Source organism: Hippichthys cyanospilos, chromosome 5 (assembly GCF_059441005.1).
Source record: "Hippichthys cyanospilos isolate Australia breed blue-spotted pipefish chromosome 5, RoL_Hcya_1.0, whole genome shotgun sequence".
NCBI lineage: Eukaryota > Metazoa > Chordata > Actinopteri > Syngnathiformes > Syngnathidae > Hippichthys > Hippichthys cyanospilos.
In genome coordinates this window covers 22,578,956-22,594,630 of record NC_142373.1, presented here as the reverse complement: position 1 = coordinate 22,594,630, position 15,675 = coordinate 22,578,956, and the positions used below count along the sequence as shown (strand labels likewise).

The 15,675-nt window shown below is 37.8% G+C and overlaps 1 protein-coding gene across 1 annotated transcript; it reads left to right on the top strand.

Moving 5' to 3' along the window:
- The first annotated feature begins 7,444 nt into the window (after positions 1 to 7,444).
- On the top strand, positions 7,445 to 13,516 carry gpr183a (G protein-coupled receptor 183a). The gene is made up of 2 exons (XM_088415463.1): positions 7,445 to 7,540; positions 10,666 to 13,516. Exon 2 carries the CDS (start codon positions 10,681 to 10,683, stop codon positions 11,782 to 11,784), a length of 1,104 nt encoding a protein of 367 aa, XP_088271589.1. The 5' UTR covers positions 7,445 to 7,540; positions 10,666 to 10,680; the 3' UTR covers positions 11,785 to 13,516.
- The last annotated feature ends 2,159 nt before the right edge of the window (positions 13,517 to 15,675 follow it).

Below are 15,675 nucleotides of genomic sequence, written 5' to 3'. Positions count from 1 at the left end.
CAGAGTATGGCACTGTTCTCCCAAATACTACATGAAAGTCCAAGTAAACCCTGTCTGCTCTAGCATACGTTCATTCAACAATTTCCTTTACCCCTTGTTTTCATAGGGTGATGGCAAGCCTAGATTCACAGTGATGGACAATATAAACTTTCAACAACTGATATGTATGTATATATATTTGAACTACATACAGTATTACTCTATTTTCTGTTGATTTCAGAAAAACTCAAAATAATTGTTTTTGGTTTCAGTAAATCAAAGTGAAGATCCTACTCGTGGCATCTTATAAACTATAACCATCACAATGCATTTATTTGTGAATAAAATCCTTTGGGCTGTTTTCAATCATCACAGGATTTTTGTTTTTCAAAACATAGTTTGTTCACCTAATAAATGGCAGGAACTCACTGTGGAGATTGTGAAAGCTGCCTCAAAATTTAGACAGCCAAAAACCTGTAATAAAGATACAATTGAACAACAAACGATTTAATGGAGCTGGAAGCAACAGATCCCAGACAAACAATAGTGGTCAGCGCCCTCAAAATACCTGTGTAATATTTTTCTAGAATAGAATAGAATAGAATGTTCTCGATTACTATTGTTCAAACAGACAACAACATTGGCGATTTGAAGGGCTGAGAACTGCTGCACCTGTCCATGCTTCCATCCTATCGCTCTACATAAATACAATAAATAACTGTACCAAAGAAAATATTTAACATTGAAAGAAAGCATTTAACATTACAACACAGCACATAACATGACTCTGTGACATTTCCATATATACTCACTCAAAAATAATGGACTTTACAGAAGAGTAGAGCGGGATGAAAAGCACATGGTCATATTGACAGTGGCGATGTTTCCAAAACAATGTACAGCATGGACAGAGGGTGGTCATGTTAGCAGGGAAGAGATTACTGTACTTCAAGTTAAATACAGACTAGATGTACAGTTAGCTTCACATATGCCACAGGCACACCGCTCAAATGGGACATGTATTTATGCCTGTTGTTCTTACTGGAGTGTGTAATGTACATCTCTCAAACAGGTTATAAAATGCACAGCTAAGCTATGGCATCTAAAAAAGGAAGTGCTATATCATCGAGGTAACTTGATCAAATGGACATGATTATTCTTTATCAAGTGGCAATAGTTTGGTTTTCCAGTTGAAGTAAGGGATGGTGAAATATTAGCAAATATGACAAAAACTGTTTGTAAATACTGCAACAAAAAAAGGCCACATACCACAGGTAATGCGAAACATATGCATTTTGTTTAAATATTCGGTATTAGGAAAGATGAAAAATGAGCCTGGCTCATTTATTTACATTCATGCACTAGATCAGCGGTCAGCAACCTGCGGCTCTGGAGCCACATGCGGCTCTTTCATCCTTATGTTGCAGCTCTCTGTGGTTTGGGAATATAAAACAATGCATTGTTCAGAAAACAGCAAAAACAGCAAACTGAAATATAGCGCCGCTTTCCTGATTAAAAGCACAAAGTAATATATAACTGAATATTAAAAACTATAGTGCTTGAAGAATTCTTAACACAAAATACATGTCATCTTATTGCGTCTGCGTGTAAATGACGATAAACTCAAAACATTGGGTCAGTCTACTACTTTCTTGAAAAAACCAAGAAGGTAAAAACCTGTTTGGGATGAAAAGAGCACCTAAACACGAAATACAGCAAGGCCTTCCAAATTAAAAGCAAATATTAAAAAATATGATAATACAGGTAAGTAAACAACACAAACTGGAGTGCTTGATGAGTTCTTAACACTGAATAAATCTTATCGTAATGCCCCCGTTTGTGAACATGGTTGGATCAGACATGGATTTTATATATATACAGTATATATATACGAAAGGAACCTCTCATAATGGTGTTCTCATGAGCAATCAATGAGCTGAGGTGGCTCTTCTTATCTCTTTATTAAACCGTGAACCGCATGACATGATTTTTAAGTAGAAAGCAGATTGCCATGCCAAACAGGTGAGGACAGATAGGAAACAGGTAAGAGATAAAAGAGCAAGTGTAGCTATTTGATGGACTGTTAATGATGATCGATCACTCCATTTGTTAACTCATGTTGACAAACGGAGCCTCTGCAGGCCTTGCTTTTTGCTACAGGTACATATTAAAGTACAAAGTAAAACACACGGTAGATAAAATGTATATGCTGAATTTCAAATCAGCACTCATGAAATCGATCCCGAACCCTGCAAAATGGCTAGCTCAGACATGTTTAGTCCCTTAATCTGCTGCAGATCGATGACTCAGTATCACCATACTATAAGTTAAGGTAGACTAGGTTTAGTTGTATTACCGGTACATTCAGGAATTCTTTTAAGGTTACGGTATTTATTTATTTATTTATTTTGGTGTTACACCAGTAAGACCTGAAAAAGAGCCTGTCTATTTCCATGATATCCTATAGGAGTACATTTTGGAAAATCAGAGTGGTGTATTTGATTAACACTGTCAGAGAAGTACTGATTTAACAAAATGTTTCTAATTGTGGAAGATCTGCACTATTTTGCTCACCATGTTTAGAATTGAAATGACAGAAATATAGTAGAGAAATTTTTCAGAATGATGCGTCCGAATAAACCACAACAGATGCTGATTAATGCATTGCTTTCTCACAAAGTTGACATTAACTGTATCATCATGTTAGCTTTATCAAGACGGAATGTTTGATACAACTCCATTATTTCATTACATTGTAAACATAATGAATTTAGTTTTGTTGGCTAGTCAACATTGAGGGCTTTGAATAAAGCTATTTATTCTATTTTTTTTGTTTCAATTCGTTAATAAGGGTTTAATACAAACAAGAACCAGTCTGCTGAGAGTGTTGAGGTGTCGTTTTGTTCGAAACACGGAGCAAGCCACAGTCGTTTCCTGTGCAAATATTGCAATCTTATCTCAACCGCATGTTGAACAAATCAGCTCAGTGTCACGCTTGTTTATCTGTGCACTGCACTCACCAACGTCAAAGTCAAGAGTGATGTCGTTAATACTAATAAAAAAGTGTTACAAATGAGAAGAGATTGTGAGTTGCTTTTGTGACCCACAACATTTGCTCTAAACTAGGGGTGTCCAAAGTCGGTCCTCGAGGGCCGCCGTCCTACATGTTTTCCAGGTTTCGTTTCCTGACACACCTGATTCAAATTCAGCTCATCAGCAAGTTCAGCAGAAACCTGATAACGATCCTGATCATTTGAATCAGGTGTGTCAGGAAAAGAAACCTGGAAAACATGCAGGACAGCGGCCCTCGAGGACCAACTTTGGACACCCCTGCTCTAAACATTAACATTCAAACAACTGCTGCTCCCTAACTAAATTGCTTATGAAGACTTGACAGGCAACAATAATTCCAGGGAGATGTTTGAATGGTATATATTTTGCAGATTGTCCATTTCACACTTAGGCCTTCTGTGGTGTCCTACTTTGTCCGACTCAAATAAATGCCCCCTCATAACACTATGGCGCCTATCCCAGCTGTTGTTGGGTAGTAGACGGTGAACAACCTGGACTGGTTGCCAGCCAGGGCGCACAGAGACAAACATTTGCACTCACAATCACAACTTAGGACAATTTAGAGTGTTCAACACACCTACCATGAATGTTTTTGGGATGTCGGGAAGGCCAGAATGCCTGAAGACACCCCACACGAGCATAGGGAGAACATGCAAGCTCCATACTGGAAGGCCAGGGAAAGCTGGAATTCCACCTGGGACCTCAGAACTGTGAGACAGGAGTGCTAACCAGTCTTCCACCAAGCTGCAGCAGCCGATCATTCTGACTTAATTTTTTCTCTTCACTTGGCCAGGGAGAGCTGACCATTGATGATGACAACATATTTTTTTTTCCTTTGATTAGTCAGAGCTAAACATATTGCAGCTAACTTTGCCTTGAAAAGCATATCTGTATCAATTTAAGCATTAATATATTTAATAATCAGCATAGCTGGGAATGGTGTATTTGATGTCTTTTTTAATCAAATTAATTTTTGTGTGTTTTTTCCATGTAGTGTATAAATATTGTCAAAATAAATGAGACTGAACTAATGCAGATTGACCTTAGTCTTGTTCCCTGGTCTTTTAATATAGTACTGATGGTTTCAAAGTTCTCGTTAACATATGCAGATCTTTGAATGAGAACATGTGAGGCAGAAAATACGCATTAAAATGAACAAATTTCAACAGAGGATTTCCTTTGACAAGTGTCTCCCTCACGACTTCCTTTATTAAATGCAGGATGTGCCCAGTAATGATGAGAATGACATGCTCAGGGGCATTGTCCCCCCCATTCACTTTGTCACCACTAGCATCATAACTTGTGGCATGTTGAAAATACGAAAGGCAGGAGCAAGTGTGAGAACATAGTTGGCGACTTTTTCCTCAGGCATTGTTGTGTAAAAATAGCACAGGCGGCACAGCAGGCCTTGCACAGCCTGTCAGCGAGGGGCATGACTGTCTGAGAGGCCCCCAGTGAGTCACAAGCACACGTCTCGGCCATGAGGAAGTCAGAGCGCTTCCTCTGCCTCTCCGCCGGACTTGTTTTGAACAAACGACGGTTGCGCTCATTAGCGCAGAGAATACTTCTGCTACATTTGTAAGTGCTTATCAAAACAGTCCCTCCCATTTCTCAAATTATAGCTTGTCAGGTTATCCTGATTTTGAGCGGGAGAGCAGCCATGGTTATGAAGAAAAACACCCAATGACCATTTTATTAGGTAAACCTACACAATGTGCCCCCCCAATTAAAAAAAAAAAAATGCAAGAACTGTAGCAAGGAGCGAAGTTTACACATAAGCACATTAATAAACAATTAACAATTAACATGTCATGTTAAAGCACCATTCGTAATTATCAGTACATTGTTTTAGCAATAACCATGCATAATTTTGTTGACATTCACTATAGAATGTTACCTTTGCATTACAGCAACAATTGTCTCATCTTTGTGAAGACTGTGACTGAATGGAAAGTAGTAGTAGTTTAGTAATGCTTATTTACTCAAGCAGGATTTTGGAACTGATCACATACAAGTTAAAAACACAATAAAACACAGATCTGATTAGTAGATGCATCAATATAGTATCTACAGTATTTCACCAATTAAATTAATTACACTCCATTTATCATAACATTAGAACCTCCAAAAAATATTTGATGTGATATAATAGTTACACACTTCACTTTCCATAGCAGTATTCAGTCAATCACCACATTGTGCAAAACTTGGTGATAGGCTGATTACTGCCCTTTTTTTTTACTTCAAAATACACCCCACCCAAAAAAATAAAAATAAAGAAAATAAAAAAGCACAATGAACAACCAACCACAAATGGGTAAAATACTAAAATAAAAATGAAAAGTCAAAAAAATGACTTTGGAGCAGATCCTCATTTTTAGTCATAGTAGTGCCTGAAATGTAATTGTTGTATGCTACCACAACTACAGAAGAGAGGGTACTGCATGAAAAAAGGAGAGGAAAAGAGACACAGAAGAGGGTGGGGCCAAGATATTCCATAAATGTGTTATCATGTGGAGTCAAAAAAACACAGGAAGGGGCCCATTTCTTGTGTAACCTGAAGATTTGTACTGAAGAATATTATTTCTTATAATCAAATCAAATCAAATGTTATTTGTGCAGCCCTGAATCATCAAAGTCTCAAAGGGCTTCACAGGTGAAAAGAAGTCATCGAGACTTCTTTTGCAAAAAATATTTAAAAAAATAAATAGAGATTTTAAATCCAGAGGTTTGACAGAACATGAGTTAAATTGCGGCGAGAGATGGCATTTATCACTACTATTAGCCTCATTTTTCAAATATTAGACTGATATGTTGAAGTAATGAACCCTAAATATCACCTTAAATTGAATAAGAGTGAGGTGTTCACGAAACGGAGGGGCGCAAAAGGAGTGAAGGTCAGCTATCTATCAAACATCAGAAGTCATTCCAGGTCTAGCCTCCCATGTTCTCCTGATCAGGGACTATTCACTGTAAAATGAGCAAATCACAATATGTACTTGAAATACAAGATTTATTTACTGTATATATATATATATATATATATATATATATATATATATATATATATTAGAAGATTATAATATTGTCGTGTGTGTGTTTGCTCTGTGCCTAGGCAGTGTTCGATTGTGCCACGAGGGGGCGGGGTCACCAGCCTTGCGCACCTGTTCCCCATTACCCATCAGGGTCTTTTTAAGGCTGGTCACTACAGGAGAGCGACGCTGGGTTATTCCTTCGCCATTCTCCCTGCGCCCAGTGAACTCCCATGCCTCGCGTCCCTCTCCATGTGATTTTTTTGGTTGGTACTTTTCTCTAGTTGTATTTTTGCTCGCTTAATGTTTTTTGTTGTTACTTTGTTTCTAGTCGTTCTCCTGTAGCCTCTGCCCCCTCGTTGCCTTACTCCTCAGTTGGACTGATCCCTCCTAGACGTTCTCATCTCTCGCTTATTTCGTACTTTGTGACTTTTGTTTGTACTTTCCCGTTCCCTATTTGGACACCCTTATTTTCCACGCCAGACGTGCGCTTTCTGTTGTAATAAACTCTTTGAACCCAACCCCTCGGTTGTCGGTCGCATCCTGTTCGGGCTCGGGGTCCCTCGGTGACAAATATAATATATATATATATATAAGATTGATTTTTCATTTTATAAATCCAGTTTGAACCTCTGAGAAAATAATTGGGAGAATGTTTACAAGTTGTAGGACCAAAGCTCCAGTTAAATTTGGGAACAAAAAAATCTGTGAGCTTCCTGAATCTGGATCCTTATCCTTTTTAAGTGAAACATCAATAAAGGGCTGCCATTATTAGATACTTTGTAATGACTCAGTATAACCCGAATATTTAATGAACATTAGTCCTAACTGTCACGTCGTCATTAATCCAAGGTAATGCTGAAGTAAAATCAAAATTACTGTGCAATTTGGAAAAAAAAGAAAAAGAAATGTAGTATGACAAGGAGGACTGACAAAAAAAGTGACAAAGATAGTAAATAAGCTCAATGTCTATCAGATAACAAACTTTTACACTGTTGCCAAACAAATCTGTGCACTGTTTATAAACTTGAAAAATAATCAAATGTGAGTGTATAGATCATTCAGCAGCATTTGAAACTGAATATTGTTTATTGAGCAGTGACTTGGGAAGTGTGGCAAAGCTTCTAATGCAGCTGTAACCACTTCCTCCCAAAAGTGCAACAACGGGTATTTCTTTTGAATCAACTAGCAATTTTCAATAGCTTTAATGATTAATAATTTTTTAAGTACATGTAAGAAGGGAGTGGGAGCATGGTAAAAAAGTGATGGACAGGGTGGTGGCGGATGGTTGTGTGTGGGTGTGTGCAAAAACAGGATATTTTGTCACCACGGTCACTGGCAGCAAATCAGCCGTCGTGTTTTGTGCATGTGGCCAAGTGAAAGAGAAGCCGCCTGGTTGAGTCGAACACTTAGTGCCATGTGCGGTGGAGCCAAAGCAGAGACCACACAACTTTGAGGTAAGCTTATTTCTGTTGCTAGGAGAATATGTCAAGAAGCCAATCACAAAATTCAACAAAATAAAGATGTTTGACAGTATTGCAATTAGTTTTGTAGGATAACGACCTTTACTGTTAAGTATTGTCACCTTGTTTAATAATTTTCTTTAATATTATGTCAGTTTCTTATCAGTTTGGCCATGAAGCAAAATGTGTGGAAAATAAATGTTAGTGGTCACAAAACCTCAAAGACATAATCGATCATTTAAAAAGTGAAATTTGACATGTACAATAGACTTGCTTGAGTGTGCCACCCAACTCAAACAAACAGCAACAGGGCAGACCCGCTTCCTCGTGTGCAAATGTTTTTTTTCGAAGGTCGCCAGATATTGTTTGTGGGCTTCCGGTGGGCCAGGTTGACAACCCACGATGTGGCTAACATATTCTCCGTGAGCATAAAATTGACTTGGAATTCGAATGGATGGTTAAAACTAGGTTGTGGGTAGTACACAGTATCATTTTTTCTCCATTAAAGAAAAGTTAAACTATTTTTTTAATTTTAATCCATTTATTACTAGGTCAACAGCATAGTGATGCATTTGGTATGCTTTAGGCAGAAACAGTTTGTGCAATCCAGAATTTTAATGTTCATAATAAAATTTAAGTGCACTTGGCTTAGGTTAGGGACAGAAGTTTCAAAAACAGATTGTTCCATAGGGCTGATGTTAGCACCTAGCCTACATCATCGTTATTGCATTTAGTGTACTGTTTAACATGAGTTTTTTTATGGTTCATCTTGATACAAATTGACCAGAACTATTTATAGACTCTAAATAATAGCAATTCTACTGTGAAAATTAGTGTTAGTTTACATTGTTATTGTTGGTTGCGACAGGGATCTCACTGACAAGGTTTCGAAATGCTGGTGAATCCACTGTAGAAAGCGGCAGCATATTTTGAAGTCGAAGTGAATGAGCAGTAGAATGATAATTTTGCCAGTGTTGTTTAATCCTCACTCTCAATCATCTGCGTGTTTTCTTTTCACTAAATTCACGGTTACTATGGCACCACTCAATGGTTTGTCAAATTACTGGTGCTATTTCTTATAATGGACGGCTCTAGGTGTCACGCACAATGTGCACCTATTGTAACTATTATATTAATCTTATCTTTATCTCTGACTAACTGAAAGTAAATGAGTGTTTGTCCATTTTGTGTACGTATTGTCCACATTCAACCTGTCGTCTGTTGGTCCCGCTTTTATCTCTGCTGTAGTCAGCACTAATTATAGAAATTAAACATTTTGCCTGGGACTTTTCTCCTCCGATCTTGCTGTGTTTTTTGGCCAATTTGGAAAAAAAAAGCCCCACCACTTTCACGTTAAAAATACATTGTAAAGCATTGCCTTACTCTCATTTGTAACGAGTAAAATATTACAATTTTTGTGTATAATGTACTACACTACCACATTACCACACTACCACACTTACCACATTACAGCCAAAAGTATTGCATTACAGAAATTAAATTACTCCCAACGCTGCATTTCAACTCATTAAAAATACAGTACACATATTTTCTTATACACTGTATGTTAGTGTCTGCATTAGAGTCTTGAAAAGGTGGGACTTGGTGAGGTGCTGCATGCCCTCACTAGGTCTATGTGTGAGTGTCTGGGAGAGAGCAGCTACAGACATAATCTAATGCAAAAGTGTCAAAATCTGGTCCTTGAGGGTCGGTATCCTGCATGTATTTGATGTTTCTCTCTCCAACGCACCTGATTCAAATAAGTGCAAATCAGAAAGCTCAAAAGAACTTTAAAAATGATGCTAATTATTTAAATGGGGTGTGTTGGGGGGAGAAACATTCAAAAACTGCAGGATACCAGCTCCCGAGGACTGGAGCTTGACACCTATTTTCTGCATTTGTTTGTGGTTTTTTGTTGATATGCAATAAACATCTGAAATTAATGTGGCTCACCTTACCACACGAAGCACAGCACAGAATGTAATATATATATATATATATATATATATATATATATATATATATATATATATATATATATATTGGCCCAGTCGTTTGCCTAAACTGGAGACTTGTGTAACTGTTGCGCATCCGGACCCCAAGTGAGAACCGTCTGAGTACGTCCAACAAGTATGACACGCTGAAAAAAAGCAAATCAACACAAACATTTATGTATCCAGCTGACATTTAACTTTATAGCGTACACAGCGGTTGCATATGGGAATTCATATACGGTTATAAACAGTGCACTGCTTAAATGATTACATTTCTTTGCTTGCCCTTCAGATGTGGCTTTGTCTTTCATGTATGATTTTTTTCCCCCTCAAGAATATCAACAGTAATTTAGCCCATCCGTCAGGGAATAGTAGCATGCTTTAACTGCTGCTTTAGTTTAATTTCTCAAGGTTTTTAGGATAATATTACTATAGCTACTGGTTATAACTAGTCTTTTGAGTAACTGTTAGTAAAGTTCAAAAACAGGTATGATTTGTCCAAAAATATGTGTTTTAATGCGAAATGGAACAGAAAAATCAAAACTGGAATAATCTGAATTCAAACGATGTCCAACCCTATTCATGATATTAGTACAGTAATGTATTTGTAATTTATATTTATATAATGGCTAGCTCCTGTTATATCCTGTCATGTCACGTCTGCCTCTAGCCTTTCTCGTAATTTCAAAAATATGCACGGTAGTTTCACTCTCATTATTGAAGACGTCAAAGGCTCCACAGGTGTTAATGTGAGCACAGCTGGTTGTTTGTCTAGGTGTGCCCTACGTTTGATTGGTAACCAAGGTGTACTCTAGCAATTGCCTAAAATCAGCCGAGTTAGGCTCCAGGTGAGTGACTTCTCTAAGCCATCTAGAAAACAAATTGATTGATGTGTTTGTAGCAGTTTTTACTTCAGTTAAATTTTCACTGTCAAACAACTGCTATGTCACAAGGCAGCATTTTTACTCACCATAAAGAGCGATAATCAGCTTACTTTCTTTTTAAAGCTTCTTCAGATCATGTGTGCCCTTGTGGTTTAACAAGGCAAAGGGTAAAACAACAAGGGACTTTTTTTTTTCTTTTTTTACCATTAACCAACCGTTTTATTCTGTTTCACTTCCACAGAATCAAAACGTCAAGATGAGATCAGCCCCATCCGCCAACAATACCTCCACCTGCGACACCCTGTATGCACACAGGAACTACGCCAGGATCTTCATGCCACTCGTCTACTGCGGGGTCTTCTTGGTGGGCCTGCTGGGCAATGCCCTGGCATTGCACGTCATCCGCCCCAACCTGAAAAAGATGAACTCCACCACTTTGTACTCTCTCAACCTGGTGATTTCAGACATACTCTTTACGCTTTCGCTTCCCGTGAGGATCACATATTATGCGTTAGGCTTCCACTGGCCCTTGGGTGAGGCTCTGTGTAAAATCTCAGGCCTCATCTTTTACATCAACACCTACGCCGGTGTCAACTTCATGACCTGTCTCAGTATCGACCGCTTCATCGCCGTCGTCCTGCCGCTGCGCTTTTCCCGTCTGCGCAACGTTAGCAACGTGCGGTACATCTGTGTCGGCGTCTGGCTTTTGGTCCTGGCGCAGACCCTCCCACTGCTTAGCATGCCAATGACCAACGTTGAACCGGATGGCTTCATCACCTGCATGGAATACCCTAATTTCGAGAAGGTGGACCACATTGCCACCATCCTCATCGGCGCCGTCTTCCTCGGTTATGTCATCCCCGTAATCACCATCTTGGTGTGCTACTCCATCCTTTGCTCCAAACTCCACTCCACAGCAAAGACCAACCACCTGACGGAAAAGTCGGGTCGCAGCCGCAAGGCCATTGGCGTCATCTGCTGCGTGTCCCTGGTCTTCGTGATTTGCTACAGTCCCTACCACATCAACATCCTGCAGTACATGGCCCGCAAGCTTGTAACAAGCCCGGACTGCGTAGAGCTCACCGCCTTCCAGGTGTCGCTCCACATCACGGTGTGTCTGATGAACCTAAATGCCTGCTTGGACCCCTTTGTCTACTTCTTCGCCTGCAAGGGTTACAAGCGAAAGCTCCTGAAGCTGCTGAAGCTGGAGGTCAGCATTTCCATCTCCAGTGTTGCCAGAACTTCGCCTGAAATTTCTTCCAAGGACATGATTGACGGCAACAAGATCCAGCTCAACAGTTCTGCTTCGGGCTCCGCCAACGAGAAACTAATGGAGAGGAGATCGCAGCTGTATGTGTAAACTGGAAAAATAGTAGGGGGACTGAAACAAAGACCAGAAGTGTTTTATCACATGCAAAATCTGGGCCTACCTATTGGGCCAGATGATTTCTAAAAGAAGAGCTTTGAACTTTGATAGTTTACCTCTTTAGAATGTTCCAGTGAAAAAATGACACCAACTAGTGATGATTATATCAACATTGGCTAACGTCAAGCTACCTGAACTTGGACTTAACCTCAAATGTTTGTCTGGAATTACTTAATAATGTCTTATTTTTACCTGTAACTTTGAAAAATCCCTAAAGAAACCATGTTGTTCAGATGTAAAGGATGCTTTTAGAATAATATTAATTGGTGTTCTAAAGCATTATAAAAAAAATACATTCAATGGTGTCAATGATGAAAAAAATCATGATCAACATTAATATCATCATTTTAAATATTTTTACCATCATCACACAGTATGAGTCACAACAGAAAAAAATAAGAAAAAAAAATAAAGAAAAATAAAGAAAACATTGTGAACCATTGAACAAGAAAGAGTACATGACATGATGGAAAAGATGACTTACATCTGAGGTATATGTAAATAATGTACAGTGCTACAGAATATGGTGGAAGGCAAAACAAGTGGTGATACAGTTTCACCTCCGAAGAGGACCGGGGTAGAAATGTGGGCATATTTCACAACAAGTAAGACTGTATATGGAAAACAAACCCATAATAATATCCCTATTTGTAAAGAATTTAGGAAAAAATTAGTGCGAAGAGGGGCAACATGACATTTTTTTGCACAATATGCATGATCACTGTCATCTCAGTCATTTGATTTCAAAATTCTGTGAGAGCTTATGTCATGTTCCAGCTCACTTGTCTGCATGCATGAAAATTCAATGGTTACTGCTGTTTTTGATCCCTCACATCATAATGTACATATCTCACTCTTTTTTTGTGTTTGAAATAAAGCATGCAATCCTTCATGTGCTTTAAATAATGATTAATCCAATCCATCCATTTATCCACTGCTTGCTGGTGCCTATCCCAGCTATCTACGGGCAGTAGGCAGGGGACACCCTGAACTATTTGCCAGTCAATCGCAGGGCACACAGAGACAAGCATTCACACTCACAACCACATCTAAGGGTAATTTGGAGTGAGCAATACAATACACAGTATCATGTATGTTTTTGGAATGTGGGAATAAGCCGGAGTGCTCGGAGGTAACCCACGCGGGCTCGGGGAGAACATGCAAACTCCACACAGGAAGGCTGGAGCAAGGTGGATTTGAACTCTTGAAGACTCTGATCATAGTATGAAATTTTACATAAGGCACAACAAGTATTTTGACAGGAGAATTATGTTGTTCCATTGTACATATTACGCAAAACATTTGTCATCGCGAAAGTGGATGTGGTTGTGATGTAATGCCAGCTCAGGTGTTAGCAATGTGTGCTTCGTCTGTGTTGTCGTGTGACTGCTTGAAGACACCCGGCAGCGTTTGCCCCTAAATGTAATAGTGCCTTTACAGTTCTGTGCAGCAAGACAGCTGATTTGACTGTGCTTTAGGCAAAATCATTTATGTGTATACAGTACTTGCAGTTGTGAAATGAAAGTATGACTGTCCACCGACTCCCATGGCATTTAAAATATTTTTTTTTGAGAAATTGACAATAAAATATGACCAATGGGTGAAATTGGTGCATTTTAATTTCTAGGATTTATTTGGCATCTTGATATATCAAGAAATGTATCAATGGAAAAAATGTCAATATTTATAGACTGGTAGCAGTAAATATTTTTTTGACAATTAAGCAAACCACTATTTTACAAACCACTCTTCTAAATGTGTTCACCAAGTTCTGCTCTACAAATAAAATCTCCATTTGAATAATATCCACAAAGGATTATTGTCTAATATCAGTGGTAACATTTTTTTAACTATTTTTCTGTTGTGAATTTTCAATATCAGACTTACTTCAGCGTATGTAGTTAATTCACTTTTTTGTTTTTACATTAATTGGCACTCTGCTGGGTACGAAACCCTCAAAGAATCACATAATGTCATCACCCAGATCTCTTTAGTTTTAAAAGTGACCTCAAAGTGTCCTCATTGTGTGATAAAAGAAGCAAGTGAGTCACATGATGATGGTGTATTGACCAATATGTTACATCATTCCAATGTGACTAAATTGCGTTTTGGACATCACTGTGTTCTGAAAAAAAAAAAAATCTTCATCAGCAGTTTCAATATGCACATTAGTGTCTGTTCCACTCACATGAATGGCACAATTGAAATGGTTCTTCAGTAATTAACACACAAACAAGAATTGGGAAGCCACAGCTGGCCCCTCCAGGGGACATTTGAAAAGTTGTGCCTCGGTCAAGGTCGCAAAAGCCATGATGATTGCTGAGGGATGTCCCAGTGTTTTTCCTGTTGTTCTGCACAGGATCTACTCTTTCAGCACCGAGCCTGCTTGTCTCTACCTTCTTTGGGGCCAAGCTGTCTTGTTCTGATCTTTAGCTTCCATAAACAGTGTTGGTCTTCACCAAAATGATATTTGGCGGCCTTAACCTTGCTTCAAGATCCAAACGTTTGTATATTGTTTTTTTTCTTCAGCATTATTAACAAGCGTTACCAATTCAATAGCTTTTTTTAATGTAATATTACATACACTTCCAATCACTTTGCTTCCCTTTATCCATCCGTCCATCCATCCATCATACATACATACATTTTCCAAAACACTTATTCGCACTAATTTCAGTTTAAAAAAATATGAATGTCAAAATGATTGATTGATCAATTGAACACAGGAAAATAAAAAAAATAAAATTAAAAAAAAAACTTTCAAACGACCAATAAAGCATCCAAGGCATAAATTATGCTATTTTGTTTTGTATATATTATGATTAAATTTAACAATGGGCTAGAAAAACACCTATATCTATATAATTTCAATTACAGTGATTACCTTTTCACACTGGATTTTACTCTAAAAATCATCATTAGTGAGTTAATACAGTTAATTTCAATACTTTAACAAATTAATGTTTTATTAACCAAATATGATTATCACATCTATCTGCCTTCTAAGGATTTCCTTTAGCTTTTTCCAACAAGCTTTTCCATAAATGTTCATCCAGCTCATCATCATTATGTGCAAAGTATCCCAAACCATGATGATATAGAATAAGGCTATATATATATATATATATATATATATATATATATATATATATATATATATATATATATATATATATATATATATATATATATATATAATATATATATATATATATATAAATATATATATATATATATATATAAATATATATATGCATACATGTATCTAATGTCCGCATGTTTTTGTGCGTTGCTTTGCAGTAACTACTTTTAGCCGCTAGATGATACCATCTACCAGCGTATGGAAAAAATGTCACGATGCAACTCATATTGTGGGGATAATGTAAAGAAAAACAACATCATTTTGTGCACAGATATTTAATTGGATGTAGTGGAAGAAAAAAAATGATAAAAAATAATGATAATATAACAATAAACCGGTGTAGCAACCGCACAGCGTTTTATTCATGGAGATTTATGGAGTTGAGGACTTACTAAAAAAAGACGCATGACAAGTATCAAAGGGATTAAAAAACAGCGGCTCAGACAGGCTGTTGTCATAACAACATATTGCAGTGAACACAAAGTACCATCTGTTTGGGACCTTTTTAAGAATCATTGAGGGGACAAGTCGATAGATAATTAGGAATGAGAATGAGGCGCTCCCGTATAAATAACAAGGGTGCTGAAAATATGCAGACATTTAAATGAAGCTGCAGCATCAAAACAAGCTGAGTGCAGAACATCTGTGCCGCCCATGAGGTTGTACCATTCCGAATTTCAACA